Raw genomic sequence first — 19,268 nt, 5'->3', positions numbered from 1 at the left:
GCAAGGCCAGAGACTCAGTTCTGTAAGTGCCACAGTACTGCATGTTTAGAATCATTGTGGAGTTGGAAGGCTTTATAAATTTACAAAGATAAATATCTAAATAAAATGTAGAGGCTGCTTCAGTACTATAGCTGCACATTCATAAACTGAACTCTACGGATAGCTTATCTTCAAACCTGCTTGTATTACAGAAATAATAGCTTGTACCAGGCCTAAATCTACATTTAGATAATGATAGGATTACTGCTTATTATCTTAGTTCTACCCCATACTTCCTTGCAAAATGGAATGGCTACAGTTTAAGCCTCAAGAGCATCAAATGGGAATAGAAGAGGAACAACAGTCACAGCGAAGTTGTCAATAAAATCTATGTTCAGACTCTATTGTAAAAAGGTTACTACCAGTTTAGAAAAAAAAACACCTTAGGGTATGCAAAATTCAGTGCCAATGATGCAGTTTAAACAGGCATGTCCCACCATGGCCAAATATATAATCATTCTCGGAATGTATAAGTGCTTTGGAGCTTCAAAATAAATGGTCTTTCACTTTGTTCAACTCTTTAAAAGGAAGCTCAGATTCAATTATTCATGAGATTATTTTTCCTCCCTTTGGGAAATCTAAATAAAGGTTAAAAGACCCATGCTCCTTTGATGACTATTACCTTCTGTCTGGGCAAGCATGTTGGTCTGTCTGGAAAGTGGATATGATAGCAGTCCTTGTTTGCAGAACTAAACAGTGAGTGTTGCTGGTACTTGAGAAACATCTAAGAGAGAATTTTTGGTTTAGTGTCCATATGTCATTCTTCTCTGCCTTTTACCCAAATACACCCATTTGCTTTCATTGCCTACCAAGATGTCTGGTGTAAGTTGATTTGTAAGGTGTGATTAAGAATTGACAATTGCCACAAACATAGAGGTGAATTTGAATAGTATCTCTAACCAGCATTCCCAGTGGATAATTAATAGTGGAAGCCCAATAGCATTGTCAGGACTGCTATCCATTCCTGGACTGGAACAACCAATGGAATTTGTGTGGGGAATAACAATGATAGAAGATTCTAGCTTTCATTTTTCTGTGTATGGACTTCTCAGAGCTACTTATTGGGAATTATGCAAAACAGGACCTTGAATGATGTAGATATTGGATTTAATCCAACAGTGCTTTTCTTACATTAGTAAAAAAAGATTAGCTCATTTCTTATTTGGAAAGACGTTATTTAAAATTCTATCCATATTTTTACCAATCATGTAGTGACTATAGCAAATGTTTATAACATGGTTATATAAGCAAGCTTAGCAAATTAATACTGAAATGGCAATTATTGGACTCGTACTAGGGTCAAAATACAGTTAAGGAGCTCACTAGTATCCTTTCTTTCTCCACTAGCTACTTTAGTGGAGTTTTCAAGCTGACATAAATAAAGGAAAGAAGAATAGTAGTTAATTGCTTTGAGCTCCTTAGTTGAAAGTTGGGATATAAATATAATAAATTCAGTTATACCAAGCAGAATAACAAAAATCCACTATTAAACTAATCATGATCTCTTATTTTCATTATGATTTTGCTCATTACTTTCTGGGGTTAAAACGGAATTTTCCCTCTGTATATACTGTACGGTTACACAATCACAAAAACCTGTCTCTATTCTCATCCTAAAAGTTTCTTACTATTCATTCCCACATTACTCACCAGTGCGTCCAGGGTTTGATATTTCCCTTATTAAAATACAAGAACCGAAGGCACAATTTTTTTGTATTTCACACTTATATGCCAGAAGAAATTATTTCAGCATTTGCTATAATTCTTGTGATCCTATTTCTAGAGTTGAAAACTGATAAGATCTATTGAAGATAGATATATCATAAATTATTTAGGAGAACGTAGCTGATTCTTTTCCTCCTCACTTCTCAGGGGAAATCATTAATAATGTACATAAGCAGTATTGTAGCAGTTTAACACAGAGTTAGATTAATTTCAGTTTCTTGAACTCAGGGAGCGAAGACTGGATGGAGTTAAGACTGGGACCAAGGACAATATAACCTTAGCTTAAGTGGCTAGCAGACAAAGGACTGAAATGTCAATAGCAAAAATGCCATAAATTACTCAAGCTATAGGCAGCTAATGACCTTGTGTATTCAAATTCCTGCTCCTCTGAATAGCAGGGATATAAAGGGGAAAGCTCTATCACGGAAGGACATATTTTATTTAATACAATAAAAAAAACCCTCCAACAATCACAGACAGGATAATATTTGATTTCAAATTGTGGTTGCCTTGATTCTTTTTCTTCTATAATTTTTTTAACAGTAAGAATTTGCATAGAATTGCCATTTAGAAAATAGAAGTCATGTATGAAAACCCACATCAGCCAAAGATTTCCTGATTGCTGACCAACTATCCTCAGTTAACCTTCCACGGAGGTGGATTCCTTTGGATCTTCACTCCGAGCCAGTTTGTAACGCTGAACTCTGAGATATTCTGTAGGTGTAAAGTTATGATACAAAGGTTTGTTGTTGTTTTTTCAGGCAATCTCATTACCGTTCATAAAATATTTTGTGAATATGTGTCTTTTAAAAAAAAACAACAAATAGCGCTAAGACTTGACTTTCAGAAACTCACAGTCTGGGATGGTTATTCTATCACTCTACTAGTGAGAGAGGACAAAAATCCTCTTCCGTCCCGTTTAACCCTGTGCTGGAGTGGTTTGCTTTCTAAAAAAGCTATTAAGCATAGCTTTTAAGAAAGAATGAAGAAAAAAAAACATAGTCATCTTAAAATCTCTGAGTTTAGTTGGCTGGATGCTTTTTCCTATTTGTACTTCTTGGACTAGACCTCCCTTTCATGAACTCGTAGGTAAGACATCTGTTTTCCAGGATCCTCCTTTTCTTACTTACCTGCTGCAAAGCTAGGACTTTGATTATCTCCGCTCAGATGTGTTGATATAATCTTGACGTCCCAAAACTAAAGTGGATTATTCTCCCTTTCTAATAGAAAGTAACTCTCTCATCAGTTTAACAATGTCCATAGGGTGGTATAATCCCCCCCCCGGTGTAATATGTGTGAGTTTAATGAGCTTTCTTTCAATAATGTTTTGCCTTTTTCACATCCCATACCTCAAATTCCATAGAAGCAACATCCTGAGAAAGCATTCTCCCAGTTTAGCTGGGAGGGCTTTCACCCAGGACTTGTAGAAGGAAGAACATTAGAGACTCTCAGATACAACAAGTAACAATGCTGCCGTTGGGCTCAGTCCCAGCCTAAAGCTTTGATATGCTCTCAAGAAGCTGGGATGCCACTTTATTAATTTAAAAATAGTTCAACACTGTGTACAAGTCTCATGTTCTGTAAAATGGAACATTAGCTTCTGTTTTGACAACTCCCCTGCTTTATTCAGGCTCACTGCTGTTTGTCACTTTCTCCCATTCCAAACTCTCATCACTTTGCACAAGGGAATCGGGTCCAGGCCGGATACGAAGACCTTGAAATCTCCGGCATTCGGGACACACCCGGATGTGTGTGCAACCTCGAGCAACCAGGGCAGCTTCTTGGGCAAGCCTCTGTGCTAGCTGGTCAGGGTCCCCACCACCACAGAGTTTGCCATTACTGAGGGTGGTAGTGGTAGTCGGGCGGGCTCTTCGGTCTTCTTGTATAATGGGGCGAGTCCGAAGAATAGCCCCTCTCCTTTGACGGGGGTGAAAGCTGTCCTTGCAGAGAATGATGCTACGCAATTCTGACACCATCTCCTGGCAGGCTGATATCTAAGATGGGGTAAAAAAAACAACAACCAAAAACCAAAATGTTAGAATATTAGTGTTTTTTTTTTTTTTTTAAAAAAAAACTGGTTCAATGTCAGTGGGGAACCACCTAAGGACTGTGGTGTTTTTGGTTAGATTGGGAACTCCTAAAACAAAAACAACTGCCAACAAGGCGTTGCAAGTCATGTCCATAAGAGCCGAGGCGGCGCAGCAGTTAGAGTGCAGTACTGCAGGCCGCTTTAGCTGACTGTGTTCAGCAGGTCAGCGGTTCAAATCTCACCGGCTCAAGGTTGACTCAGCCTTCCATCCTTCCGGGGTAGGTAAAATGAGGACCCAGATTGTTGGGGGCAATGTAAATATATATATACATTGCTTACTGGTGTACACCGCTTAGAGAGTGCTTGCACTTAAAGCGGTATATAAGTCTCATAAATAAATAAATAACGCTACCAGAAAACTGTATGGATGCAGTTACTAGTAGTTAAGCCTGACTTGAGAGCAATTTTACATAATGGTGCAACAGGAAAAAAATTGACACTAAGCCATTTGAAAATAAATAAATTATAAATAAATAAATTATGATAAATAGTCATAATAAATTCTAACTAAAAATGGTTATAGTTATACTTTAATATAAAGTATATTGTTTTATACTATAGTATGAAAAACTATACATTCCTTTGCGAATACTATTCCATTTTCCCAACTTTCAATATTATTTAGGAACTCTGCTCTTCATTTTACTTCATGTTATTCTGAGTGTTCGGTAGGCCTCTGAATATACTGGCCTATTTGTTCTTACTGTAGAACTCCTAATTTCCAGCTATCATGTTGGTGAAAAAAGAAGACTGTGAAATGAAAACAATAAAATAACATTCTTTCAAGGCAGAAATGGGGTTTTCTATAGTTGATAACTAGAGATGAAATATAATTGGATTCTGACAGTTACTTTTCTTCGTACTCTTTCCCTACGATTTAGTCCTGAGTCTGACTAAACTTAATTTCAGTTGAGAAATAGCTGTTCAGCTTAGTAGCATTGGCTTCACATTTGGTGATGTGATCATATCATCCAGGACACACACACACACACACACACACACACACACACACACACACACACACAAAATTAATTCAGAACAAGAACAGAACTTACTGAATAGATATTGTTCTTGCTATGATACAGCTTCATATGTCCTTGGTGCCATCATCAATCATACCATTGTTAACAAGGATGAAGGAGGACAAGGCTTCACATCAGAGAATAGTCTCAACTTTCCATGAGTTATAAAGAAGCTTACGTAACAGGTCTACCAGTTATTTAACTTACACATTACCAAGGTTACCAAATACTTTCTTTATTATACAGACACGAGATGATCTTTTGATTCAACACATTTAACCAAATGTTAGAGCATGCACCTACAACAAAAACTTACTTCAGAATGTTCAGAGTGTCGGAGACTCCACAAGAACTCCAGCATTGCCATAAAAATCGCTACGATTAAACCGCAAATCAGAACCACAAAGATTCCACCTATATTCTCCATTCCTAGACCTATCATAAAACAGACACACATAGAAACAGCATTAGCATGATGGATTAACTTCTAAGAAGCCACAAATTGCTGCTAGAATCTGCAAGCAGTGATTTGTGTGATCAATTGTGTAGCAGCCTGTGAGAAAGTCTCCCACCCACGATTAACACTAAATTAACCTTGGCATATTATGCAAATAAGCAACATAATGTAATGGCAGAAGAGGATCATAGCTAGCTTTCCTTGCATGCTAAGTTTGTATAAAAGCATTGCCCTTAATAACCCGGCACATTTAAACTAAAGAACAGAAAGTAGCTTGGTATAATATGGATGCCCAGCAATAACATACTACAACATACTAATTTTCAGTACTGATGAGTTAATAATATCTTAGGAATTCAAACTAAATTCATGAAAACTGAATAGTTTGCTAAAATACATGGAAATATATGTACAGTATCTTGGAGTCTTTCTGGGGTAGTTCCTGCTATTAGGAGAGTTCAAGCGAACAATGAGGATGGCTATCTCTAAAGCAGCATTTCTCAACTTTGGCAACTCTAAACTGTATGGACTTCAGCTCCCAGAATTCTGCAGCCAGCTATGGAACATTTCTGGGAATTGAAGCCCACATATCTTAGAGTTGCCAAGGTTGAGAAACATTATTTCCTCCTCCTTGCTGATGGAGACGAGACCGAGTCACTAAGGCGAACAGATAAAGGATGGGGAGCTTTATTATCGCTGATTTCTCTCAACTTTCTTTCCTATTCTTTAAACAAAACAAAACAACAATAACCAACAACCAACAACCCTCCTTTCTGACAGGTAATTCTCCCTCTGAAGGGAAATTTTTGAGGAATTGTTTCCAGGTCACTAAAACCTGGTGTTTCTCTTTTCTTGTTCCCTTCATTTCTAGAGTCACTGGATTCAGTTTCTAGAATTATACTGCTAGCCTTGTTGCCTTTCATGTTGAAATATCTCCTCTGTAGAAACTGGATCGTGGTATGCTGACACAGACAGAAATGACTACATTCATTGTGCAAGACTGGCTAGATCCCGGAATGCCCATTTGAGATGGAGTTAGGGATCTCTCTTTTATCACCCGATGGATGTTTTGTATAGTGTCAAAAACTCTTGTGATGGTTTAAGTCAGAGCAATCAGTATCATCTAGATTAGGGGTCCCCAGTCTGTGGGCTGTGGCATGCCAGCAATCAGACTGCACAAACAAACAAAGCCCCATCTGCGGGATGCAGGCAGCACACAAAACCACATCCCTTCTGGTCCGCAGAAAAACCTCTCTCTACGGAACTGGTCCCTGGTGCCCAAAAGGTTGGGGACCTCTGATCTAGATGCAGCTCTTTCTGCACTGATCCTTTGATTTCTGCAGCTAAGGAACTCATTGGTAAACAGCTTAATGAAGATAATAGGGTGATACAGCCATTTGGCATTGTCTTGTTCTTTAAGGTACTACAGTTCTTGTGCCTCATTAAGCATTTTCATACATTGCATATTTCTTCCAGCTCTTAATTCAGCTATGAGTTGCTTTGGGGCATCTTTAGCTCCCATATGTTGGACAAATAAGTTCTTTATTTTCTACTGCACAAGATTTTGCCTTTCTCTATAGAGCCACTACCTGACAGAGAAGATGGTTGATTGCATCCAGTTGTTGGGAGGCTTCTTCAGTCTTCTTAGCCTTCAGAAATACTGTCAATCTGAATATTTGCATCTTTGAGCTCTGTACCATCTCACAGTCATGCCCAAGTTGTTGCTCTTTCCCTCCATAAGTAACGGTCTGTCTTCAGCTGGCAGTCCTCCCATCTAAGGACAACATTTTCCTCTTCCAGAATTTCTTTTGAAGAGAATCAAAATGAAAATAATTCTGGACAGATGAAAAGGATTCATTTCTCTTCAATAGAGTTGAACAGATGGATTCTGACTCACTCTCTTCAGCAGTCCTGGTAGAAATCTGAAACAGCTCTTCTTCCATAGACAGCTCCTGATGCAATTGAGGAACCTTTTCCCTGATATATTCTGCTTGTTCTCCAAGAAGTTTATTTATTTATTTATTTATTTATTTATGAGACTTATATACCGCTTTGAGTGCAAGCACTCTCTAAGCGGTGTACACCAGTAAGCAATGTATATATATATTTACATTGCCCCCAACAATCTGGGTCCTCATTTTACCTACCCCAGAAGGATGGAAGGCTGAGTCAACCTTGAGCCGGTGAGATTTGAACCGCTGACCTGCTGAACACAGTCAGCTAAAGCGGCCTGCAGTACTGCACTCTAACTGCTGCGCCACCTCGGAGTTTTTCTTTCTCTCAGAGTTTTATTCCTCCTTCGTAACGGCTGACCCATTTGGACGGATCATTCTAAATCCCGCTTTTTCTCTTCAAGAAGACCCGTAACAGCCTCAGTGCCATTGTATGTTTTAGTCACCAGGCCCTCTTGTTCAGCACATAAAAGATAATGTCTCAGTGTCTCTTCTGTCTGCCCAGTTGTTAAGTCAATATTAGCATCAGGAGAAATAAGAGGCGTATCAATCCGATGGCTGTGATCATAGCCATAGATTGCATCTGCTCTTAGCTTGTAATGGGAGAGCTACTCTTCACGCTTCCTGATAATTTCAACTTCGAGAAGATCCGTACTACTGCACACAGTGGTAATGGGGCCAACCTCTCTGTATTCCCTGTAGTCTGACACATCATTGTCCACAGCTTCACTTATATAAGGCTCTTGACGAATGTCTCTACCATTGTCCAGGACTGCATGATTAGTGGTCTTGGGAGAAGGCACAATGGCAGACAAAGAATAGTTGTTCAAAACTGGCGTCCAGCTTGGCAAGCTTTACAGTGAAGTGCAACTGCTACTGGAGGGCCAGTGCAAGAAACTGGGTCCGACAGAGTTTGCAGTGTAATCTTCCTCTTTGCTGGTTGACACATAAGGCACAGGCTTTCTGTGATGTCATACAGTCACCATTGCAACAGGTCGACATTAATAGGCAACTGTGGTGGCATATTTGTCAGCAGTCCTTTGGGGCTTGCTGTACTCTAACAGTTGCATGGTATAAATCAGGAGTCCTCAAACGTGGCCACGTGAAGACTTGTGGACTTCAACTCCCAGAATTCCCCAGCTGGGGAATTCTGGGAGCTGAAGTCCACAAGTCTTCATGTGGCCACGTTTGAAGACCCCTGGTGTAAATGGATCCCTCTCCAGGTGGGGTGGATCAAGCAGCACAGGAGGGGTGAGGCTGGTGTTAGTGATCAACTACTTTGGGGGTGTCAAACTTGCAACGTCACGTGACGTGTCGCAACGTATTGCGATTTTTTTTCCATTGCTGGCAATGGGGTGGGCGCGGTTTGGCTATGATGCGTCTGGTCCACAGGTCGGCGTTTGACACCCCTGAACTATTTCTTCCTCTTCCCTCAGGTGAGTAGCTCGTTTGATTTCAACAGTGCCTCCTGTTTGACATCAAACTCAGATGAGTTAATACTGAACGTAATTGTCCCTTCAAATCAATGTTTCTCAACCTGGCCATGTTTAAAATGGGTGGACTTCAACTTTCAGAATTCTCAGCATGGCTGGCTGGGGAATGCTAGGTGTTGAAGTTCCCCCATCTTAAACTTGCCACAGTTAAGAAACATTGATGTAAAGCATTCCATTCACTGATTTGTTCATTTTTATTTTAGTCTTTGCCCAGCATAAGTATAAAATACAGAAATGTTCACAGATATATTTCTACTACATGGGGGAAATTATATAGTAATATTAAAAGTTAATTAAAATATATTAGTTGTTAAATACTTATATGACTAAGACGTATAAAACTAAAGACTAAGTGAATGGATCTATTTATTTTTTTCTCTACAGATATACCTAAAGAAATAACAGATGGAATAGAGACAAACAAATGATAGTAAAATGTGACTAAGTTAAATATCTTGCTGGGGCATCATTAGAAATTTAGCAGATAGGGAGGAAATATCTCAACATGAAGATAACAGATTAAATAAAATGAGAAAACCAGAACTATAGGCAAATAGAATAATGGAAAAAGTCTGAAATTCTGCTTGATACAAGAAGACACAAAGAAAAAAATAAAGCAAAGGATTGAATCAATGGGAGAGTGAAGACAAAAACTTTGGAATTTCTGTTACACTTTTGAGTGAGGCTTCATATGGTTATATATATATATATATGTTTTCTGAGGTTTTCGCGGGTGTTTTATGTAGGTCTTTGGTTGTTCGGGTTTTCTCCCGCGTAAAATTGGAAGTGTCTTGGCGACGTTTCGACGAAGTCCCATTCGTCATCTTCAGGCTGGTGTTTTCAGCTTCGTGCTTCAAGCAGCGAGGTCGCATAAAAAAACAAATATCGAACCTCTACGGGGAGGAAATCCACCATCTGACCAGGACCTATGAAAAACTTGAAGTCCAAAGAGCTTCCATTTTATGCGACCTCGCTGCTCGAAGCACGAAGCTGAAAACACCAGCCTGAAGATGACGAATGGGACTTCGTCGAAACGTCGCCAAGACACTTCCAATTTTACACGGGAGAAAACCCGAACAACCAAAGACCTACATATATATATATGGATATATGGATTCATGTATATTTTGTCCCTCTTGATGAAATCAGAAATAACTTTTGAGATTTTAGGCAACAAAGACTTTTGCTACAGTTACTCACTGTAATTTTCTGCCAAGGATTCCTTTGGTAAATGGGCATCCATGTAAATATGTAAAATAAAGAAATGTCATTACATTTACCAAGGTCAAGCCCATGCAAAGAATTGGAGATTTTCTGTGTGCTTTGCATGACTTCCAAGTCATTCTTGAGTTCAGCCTATAAAATATTGATTTCCTTTCTCTAATAAAATGCACTGAATATGTAACTCGTATCTCAAGTCCTTTATTAGCAGCTCTGGTTTAAAAACAAAGTCTAGATTAATCTTGCTGAGACCAAAGCAGAATATATCTGTATCTATAATTCTTGCCAGAGGCAATGCACCTTTGGCTGCGGTGCTTTTTACTGGGGCTTGGATAGATTTCACTTGACTGAGCAGCAGACTGACTCACAAATGATGTGGTCGCTTGTATCAGAGCTGCTGAGTACAATTCTTAATCAATTCAGACACCTATAAAAGTTGCCTCACTCCTCCTGGGCAATAAATCAAAATGTGAGAATCAAAGATTTATTGACAGTCCCACAGGCTTTTTAGAAGGAAGCCTCGACACTTCTCCTTGTAAATCATTGTCCAGTGTTTTATTTGCGCACGTTGAGGGTCACATCTCTTTGTGTCTGCACAATGTGCTTTCAGGTGTTCGAATCAAAATTTGTTCCAACCATGTAGCAAATCACAGTGTCAGAAGCAGCGATTCTTCCACAAAGGTGCCAATGAAAGGTTTGGGCCCTCAAAGAAGGGAAGTTGCCACCCGCAGAATAAGTCATTACAAACGCCTGACAGTTTATGTAGCATCTCCCACCAGTTGCCTCTAAGTGGATATTTGAAACACCGCCACAAAAATTGAAAAGGCTGCTCTCTTTTCCATTTTCTTTCTAAACAATGCAGTTTTAACAGTTTTTGCACTTAAAAGCAAAGGACCTGGTTTCTAATTCTCCCATGGGATAATAGCAACTCTTAAGGTTGTTTGTCTCCTGCCAGAATTTTTCTATTCCAGGCTGGGGGTGATAATAAACCACTTGTACCGAAGTACACCAAAGCCCCAATTGCCCCGAGACCCCATGCTCACACAAGAATGAGTCCCTAACTACTTTGGCTGATAGATATCTGTCAGAGTTTGTTCTCTTTTGTGGGGGGCTCCTGTTTATTAATAGGTCCCTATGTGCTCCCCTTCTCCTCTCCTCTCTCACCAGAGTCTATTTCATAATATATCGGTTTATTTTTGTTTTTTTGAAGCTTAGTTATGTGTTTCAGATGTCAAGATGAAGCAATTAGTGCTTTCCCTGGTCTCGGGATGTCGGAGGCTAAACAGGAGGCAGCTAAAAGTGCTCTCGTAACATAATCCTTCTACAGAATTGGCCTGGGATTTCCACCGAGAGCAGAACTGTAAAAGCAATACAAGAAATAACATATATTTGAATAAGAATCAGATCAATGTAAAGAAAGCAATCTGAGGTTTACACACACACACACATCATGGAGGGAGGGAAGGAGGGAAGAAAGAAAGAAGAAAGTATAAGTCAGTGATATAAAGAGCCAATTTCCTTTCAAAATTGCTTCTAGAATGCCTCCCCTGCTTCCCAATTCTTTCATCTTTATGGTAAAACATAGTTTTAAAGCAAAGACGGTTTCCAAATATCTACTTTCCTTTATGAACTGTCCAACATACAGAACACAAAGTATTTGCCGGATGAAAGTTACAGACTGTTATCCTGTTTGCTTTTGCTTCATGCGTGTTCCCCCCCCCCATCCCAAAGGAGCATAAATGAATGCAATGCAAGCCTGGATGTTTTCGCTTCTGAGAGTCTAAGGGCCTTTAAGGGCTTCCTTTTGGTTCTCAGGGCCAATTTTTTTTCCTTTGGCCAAAATTCTTTCAGTCTCAAAAAACAGAGGGAACCTTTCAGCGTTAAAGTAGAAAGGATGTCATTCCAAAAAAAAAAAAAAAAAGAGTGCTATAACCAGCAATCACTTTGGGATACCATGAAGTCAGGACAAAGCCATGTTTTTTTTTTTCTGGCAATTTGCATAATTTCCTCCAGCTCCAGAAATATATTATTAGTAATTGCTTCACCTTATCCTCGTTCTTAACAGTCCTGTAAATCAGTGGTTCTTAACCTGGGCGATATTGCCCCCCAGGGGGCGATTTCATTTTTCAGGGGGGCGATGGAATGAAAAGGGGCAACGTGGGGGCGAAGGAATGAAAAGGGGGCAATATGGGGGCGATGGAGCGAGAAGTTTTGGGGACACTTTTGAGACTTTTTCCTACAGTGAATCACTGTATATCTGTCCTATAAAAACATCAGATCGCTCGCTATTAGTGGATTGAATTGTGTTTTTCTTTTCGGGCATTTCACTTTCTTGCAATTGAATTTTGTTTTCAGTGGTGATTACATTTAAGTGTCTTGAATAAATAAGATAATAATGAAATACATGTATCACGAAGTTTGGGAATAAAGTGCCGGGTGGCACCAAAATTTTTCACACAGTTGAGATATGGGAAAAAGACTGGAAATAAACTATTTGCATTGATATGTCCTGATGATAATTTTAAAGAAAACAAAAAAAAAATGTTTGCATAAATTGAAGAATTATTTTCTATGTTGTGATTGAGAGGTTATGTTGGGGGAGGGGGGCGATGACAACTTCCTCATTGGCTCAAGGGGGTGATTTGTTCAAAAAGGTTAAGAACCACTGCTGTAAATGATGTTGATTGACCCTTAGCCTCTTCTGATGAACTTCCAGTGCCTTTTAAAGGCCTTCAGGATTTGGATAGCATCCCTGGAGTGATTGATTTTCTGCTGTGATGCAATGGACATTCATTACAAGGACCTTTGTTCTTTCACCTGCCACAGTACAGGTAGTTCTCAATTTACAACGGTTCATTTAGCGACCATTCGAAATTACAACGGCCGTTTTTCACGCTTACGTTCCTTGCAGCATCCCTGTGGTCACCTGACCCAGATTCAGACCCTTGGCCGCTGACGGTTGCAATGTCTCCGGGGAGTCACGTGATCCCCTTTTGCAATCTTCTGACAAGCAAAATCAGTGGGGAAGCCAGATTCAAGAAAGGCCGTAAAATGAGGCAAAACCCACGCAACAAAGGTCTCACTTTGCAACCCAAATGTTGGCCTCAGTTATGGTTGTTAAGTTGAGGACCACCTGTGTTGCTCACCTGGTTGCTTTCCTTCTCTTTGCTCCAAGCAAGAACAGACAGTACGAGGGACAACAGCCTTGATGTTTTCCACACATTAGAAAGAACAACCTTGCATTAGAAAGGCTTTACCACCCTTGACCCTGAAAGATGACGTATCCCTCAGATTTTTGCTCAGGAACGAGTCTATTGTTGTGCATCTTTTATTACCAGACAACCATTGGCTAGAGAAAGTGCCGGTTATTACCCTTGGCTCGATGGTCTTCTTCTTTCGGACACTGTCCGCCCTCCCACCATTTTCGCTTCAGAATTTCCAGACGGTTGGTCTCCTGTAGCTGGAGAATGGCCAAGTCAAACTCATCGCGGAAAGCAGAACCTGTAATGCCAAGTGGGGGGGAGGGGGACAAATCAGAGACCGAAAGAATAAGCAACTCTTATATAGGTTCTGTCTGGGGGAATTTCCATTTTCCATTTCTCTCCATTTCCTTTTGTAAAACGTTGCAGGAAACCCTGAACGTCAGGTTAAAAAAAAAAGTATTTTAAAATGTATTCTTGCCCTGAGTCTTTTAAAGCTACAACGGGAGAAGCTGTGCTAAAACTCTCTTGATGTCGTCTCTGAGGCTGTGGCACGTGCAAGAAGAACGAAGACATCTTCTACGTCTCTTGAGAGTCTTAATATGTTTATTGCTGAAACCTAGTAGTCTTTTGTGTTATGGAAAATCCTTCTCATAGTGATGTTGATCTGAATGTGTTCCTATTTCTCCCTCTTCCTACAATAAAACCAGTGCATGTAAAGCTAAGTAGATTCAGTTTCTCACTAGGGAGATGGATTCATTTCCTCCCCCAATCCCCACAAGAAGTATGGTTTATTTCTTATCTCAGAGTTCAAAGAGAGTTCTTCAGCAAGCAAAGTCATCAGACAATTCAGTGTGGGTTAGGAATAACTTTACCAAGTTCTTTTTTGGGGCTGAGGTCCTGCGTAAAAGGGCTTCTGTTGTTTTATTAATCTGTATGATCTATTAATGCCCTGAACCTCTGCAGACAGCTCAGAAGAACTAGAATTTCACCCCAAAGGTGCTTTTTCAAAAGGCAACTGGACTTGCTTCTTTTTCTTTGAAGACGTTTCGCTTCTCATCCCAGAAGCTTCTTCAGCTCTGGCTGGATGGTGGGGAAAGGACAGGTTTATATTCCTTGCAGACCGCTGGTCATTTGCCTTCTTTTAGAACAGTGGTTCTCAACCTTGTTAATGCCGTGACCCCCAACCGGTCATAAGTCGAGGACTACCCAACTGGTCGTAAGACGAGGACTACCCAACTGGTCATAAGTCGAGGACTTTCCCTGCCTGGGAGCACCGTGCATGCGTGGTGCCGCCCCCTGCGCCGGCCGAGGAGTAGCTGGCAAGTTGCAGAGACGGTGCAGGCCGACCACCGGCTGGGCCACCAGCTGGCCCAGCCCAAGGGAGGTAAGGCACCCGCCGGGCCCCACGCGCGCCAGCAACCCTCCCTGCGCCTGCCGGCCTCCCACCTCCCACCCCTGGCCCTCTTTTACTTACATTTTTAGTAGTTGTCAGCAGGGAGGGGCGGAAACTTCCAGATAGCTCGCCTTCGCTGCAGACAACTTGCAGCACTGTTTGCAGAATGGGACTTTTTGGGGCTCAGCAGGGCAGAGACAGCCTGGACAATTCCTATTGGCTTTTGAAAGCCAATAGAATTAGACTCTATTCAAGAGAGTCTATTCTACTGGCTTTCAAAAGCCAATAGAATAAAAGGGAGTAGCACAGCTAAGGAAAAGGGGGGAAAATGGCGGACTGCGTTGTTTGGCGACCCCCGTGAAAGGGTTGTTTGACCCCAAATGGGGTCCCGACCCACAGGTGGAGAACCGCTGTTTTAGAAAGTCATTGAGGCCACTGGGAGGTTTACCTGTGTCCTCAGGGTCACCTGAATAGTGCAAATGTGTGTGGAGGCTTCTTGGCTGCAGGACAGAAAACATCCTTCATGGTCTCAACGACTCTCTAAAAGAATGCAAATGACCATCTGTCTGTAAGGAGTATAAATCTTTCCATTCCCCACCATCCAGTCAGAGCTGAAGAAGCTTCTTGGATGAGAGGCAAAACATCTTCAAAGAAAAACAAGAAAGTCCAGCTGCCTCCTGAAAAAGCACCTTTGGGACAACCATGCACCTGGGTGACTGAGAATCTCCACAGACATTTAGCTAGAATTTCACTTCGCTGCCTACCGACTGGCATGCCAATCCCGTAGCCCTTGGTGTCCAGAAGGCCCCCGACCTGGGTGAGGTTGCAATTGCGCTGGCGGTAATACTCGTTCATGGTGGACTCCAGCAGGAACGCATAGTTCGAGTTGAGCACCCGTGCGATCCCTTCTTCCGTGCTTTTAACAAAGACGCTCGGCTGCTTAGAGTACATGTAATTCCACATTCTCTGATATGTCTGGTACCGCGAGTTCTTAACAAAACAAAAGAAGCAAAGATTTAAGCCTAACCACGCGACGTCTTGGACAGAATGTCCTACAGAGCCAGCTATGGGCTTTATGATTTATTTATCTCTTTGGCACAATGAATTCTGGCCTGATGACCTCCATCAGCAAAGGGCTTACTTGGAAAAACGTCATGCTGGAGCCTCCGTGGATTGTGCCGTACTCAATAGCCGTCTGGTCAGCCAGATCGTCAACGGATTCAATGGGCACGTCCATGCGTTGCACGGTGAGAAAGGCTGCCAGGTTAGCTGTGTAGGAGGAGATGATGATCAAGGTAAAAGCCCACCTTGAGTGAAGAAAGGGAAGCAAAAGACACAATGGAAATGATCTGGGCTTTGCATCTTAGGGCGATCCATTCCCTTCCGAAGGGTACTAAACATCCATAACTGCCTAAGAAGGCAATATATCAAGAACCGACTGGGTTAAGAGAAAAAAGTTCTGTTCTGTTCCATCTGTGCAAAATAAGGGCACATGTTCTAGACCAGTGGTTCTCAACCTTTTTATACGGCGACCCCCGGTCACATGGCCGCGCCGCGCATGCGCGACGTGGCCCCCATGCTGGTGCCCCCATGCGCATGTGCGCATGCGCGGCGGCACCCCGTGTGGCACGCATGCGCGGCGGCACCCCATGCGCGGCGCACATGCGCGGCGGCGCCCCCTGAGGGGGAAAAATGGCGGATCGCGTTGTTTGGCGACCCCCGTAAAATGGTCGTTCGACCCCAAAAGGGGTCGCGACCCATAGGTTGAGAACCGCTGTTCTAGACTCAATGGATGTCTTATAAAGCAGCCTTTCAGAACTTTGTTCGCTCCAGATGTGCAGAAAGAGCAACCCAAAGGCAAAAGGAATTGAGATGCAACCCTCAAACATCTGGAAGGTGAGTTAATCTTGTTCATGTAATGTTACTTCCTCTGCATATCAGAACCTGGTCAGGGTAGGGTTGGATACAGAAGAAAGCATTGCAAGACTTATTTCTTCCACAGCGGGATCATTGGATGCCAAATTATTATTGTGTATAAGCTATTTGGTTATTAAAGTTTCAGGATATTTCTGACTTTTTTTCCTCAACAAAACCCAAGGGCATTACAGAAAAAAGGTTATGGAGATTAGCTTTTACATAGCTACTGGAATTGAGAGATATTATACAGTATACTAGCTAAGAGCCAGAAAACCATGTAATAGAGAAATGATGTGTTTTTGCTTAGAAGGAAAGCCTATTTTTATCTATCTCCTTTTTTACCCTCTGCTGCTCATGCATTTCCGAGATTCAATCTGCAACTAAGAGCAAAAACATTAATGCCAACAAACTCTGGGGGATACCAAATTTATCATCAGATTTCATGCTAGCACGGTGAACTAATAGCTTTGTTTAGAATTTAATTTTTAAAAAATCTTAAAGGATTATGGAAAATTTGTTCACTTAATCATTGGGAAATATGAGTACATAAAGCTTCTCCAAATGTATTAACATGGGAATATCTGGACCCAGAGTGCCATTAGTGTCTCAGTTGCTATTGCATTGGATGTCTTCTCAATTATTTGGGTTTGGCTAGTCTAGAGAAAAGAAGGACTAATGGGGACATGATAGCAGGATTCCAGTATTTGAGAGGCTGCCATAAAGAGGAGGGAGTCAACTTATTTTCCAAAGCACCAGAAGGCAAGACAAGAAACAACTGATGGAAACCAATCAAGGAGAGAAGCAACCTGGAACTAAGGAGAAATTTCCTAACAATGAGAACAATTAACCGGTGGAACGGCTTGCCTTCATAAGTTGTGGGTGCTCCATTACTGGAGGTTTTCAAGAAGAGACTGGACAGTCACTTGTCTAAAATGATAAAGGGTTTCCTGCTTGAGCAGCGGGTTGGACTAGAACACCTCCAATATCCTTTATAACTCTATTCTGACTCATGGATTGATTGATGTAAGCAAAGATCTCACCCCAAATAACCTATATTGATAACATTATATGGAAGCACCCCAAGAAGAAACATGATTGTTTTTGTTTTCTTACCAGACTCCACTGACACAGCGGGTGGACAAAGCTCGTGGGGCAATTGTGGATCCCTGTTGCATGAATCCACCGACAGGAAACCACAGGCTGTTGCCCAGAGAATACTGATTTACCAGTAGATTGCATCGTCCTTGAGAACAGGGATGGGGGCTGTACCACTCATAGGGTGTCAATCTGCAGCATCAAAACACAACACATCCTGTTACACTGGCACACGAACACAGGGCACCATAGAAGCAAGAGTGACAGAATTTCCCCGGGTGCGTAATTTCTCAAGATGAGGTCTTGCATATCGTACGATTATGAGCAATCTGAAGCCAGGACAGAATACATCACCTTTGCCTGCATGTTCATAATTGTTTAGCCAAGTGGAACTTGGGGGAAATTGTTTACTCTTAATAAAGCTAATTTTTTTAAAAAAAGAGGGAGAAAGGCTCAGATTTGCAACTCTCTGATTAATTCTCCTTGACAACCGTTCGGAGCCAGGCAGGGATTATTTAAAATGGCGGCCCCCAGCCTTTTGGGCTCCACCAATCAGTTCTGTGGAGAGAGGTTTTCTGTGGCCATGGTTTTGTGTGCTGCCTCCATCCCATGGATGGGGCTTTGCTTCTTTGGCCAGGTGCCAAACAAGCAAATCAGGGAACCCTGATTTAAAAGCATGTTATTTTACACAGCCCTCGTCTTTCTCACTCTAGAAGAGTAGTTACTACTCAAGGATATTGTTTGGCAGAAGATTTTTTTTCTCCCTCTTTGGTCAGTCACCTGACACGAGGTGTCTGTTATCTGACTCCCCGTGTCATTGGTGCAGACACATTTAGAAAACGTATCCAGAGCAGCTGTAATCTTTGTGCAAGGAGCCTCCAACTGTGTTATAAGTGGTTTCAAATCCTGTGTGTTGCTGAAAACTTTTATGAGCTCATGAATCTGACAGTTTCAGTTGCACTAAGAGACTCCACCCCCAAAAGTGGCCAGTATTACAGCTTTGTAGCATTCATAGGCATCTACAAAGAGTGAAAATCTGTGGTGTCTCTTGTGGAAACAAAAGAGATGCAATCCTGTTTGGATTGGAAAGAATTGCAATGCTAGGGGTCAGAAAATTCTGTTTCTACTAAAAACAATTGTTGCGGGGAAGAGCAATAATCCAGCACTATCACATATATAGCAATATACAGCTATGATTTACATTTCCAAAAACATAGATTTTAACCTTCTTAGATTTGTTTGTTCTCATTTAGAGAAATTCTGGACATTTATCAAATAAAAATTATACTACAGTGATCTGGGCTCACTTTTAGAATGAGGCTGTACATTTACTAATAGGTATAATTCATTTTAAAGAAAACATGGCACATACTGTCTTCTGTTTAAACTGATCCAAGGTTAAGACTGTACTTGTTTTATTTTTTAGAAATAACATGATCTTTTATATTTGAAATAAGAAATCTTTGGTCATTTATGTTGATCTATTGATTGGTGGACCATAAGAAAGGCTGAGCGCAAAAGAATTGAGGCCTTTGAACTATGGTGCTGGAGAAGACTCCTGCGAGTCCCCTGGACTGCAAGGTGATCAAATCGGTCAGTCCTAGAAGAGATCAATCCCAACTGCTCTTTGGAAGGCCAGATCCTGAAGTTGAAACTCAAATA

At 41.2% G+C, this 19,268-nt stretch overlaps 1 protein-coding gene and 1 pseudogene across 1 annotated transcript in view; both read right to left on the bottom strand.

Moving 5' to 3' along the window:
- Positions 1-2,250: 2,250 nt before the first annotated feature.
- The window catches only part of LOC120319541 (glutamate receptor ionotropic, kainate 4), a gene marked incomplete at its 5' end in the record, with an annotated part of 81,272 nt that continues 64,254 nt past the window's right edge, over positions 2,251-19,268 (bottom strand). The window contains 6 exons of the mRNA XM_039368486.1: positions 2,251-3,758; positions 5,192-5,310; positions 13,371-13,499; positions 15,359-15,584; positions 15,736-15,901; positions 17,625-17,798. Of these exons, the coding sequence (XP_039224420.1) occupies positions 3,387-3,758; positions 5,192-5,310; positions 13,371-13,499; positions 15,359-15,584; positions 15,736-15,901; positions 17,625-17,798 (1,186 nt within the window). The remainder of the gene's footprint in view (positions 3,759-5,191; positions 5,311-13,370; positions 13,500-15,358; positions 15,585-15,735; positions 15,902-17,624; positions 17,799-19,268) is intronic.
- LOC120319538 lies at positions 5,332-8,270 on the bottom strand (annotated as a pseudogene).

The sequence above is a fragment of the Crotalus tigris genome, unplaced genomic scaffold, assembly GCF_016545835.1.
Source record: "Crotalus tigris isolate CLP2741 ecotype Arizona unplaced genomic scaffold, ASM1654583v1 scf7180000020806.364445, whole genome shotgun sequence".
NCBI lineage: Eukaryota > Metazoa > Chordata > Lepidosauria > Squamata > Viperidae > Crotalus > Crotalus tigris.
This window is presented reverse-complemented; position numbering and strand designations above follow the sequence as displayed.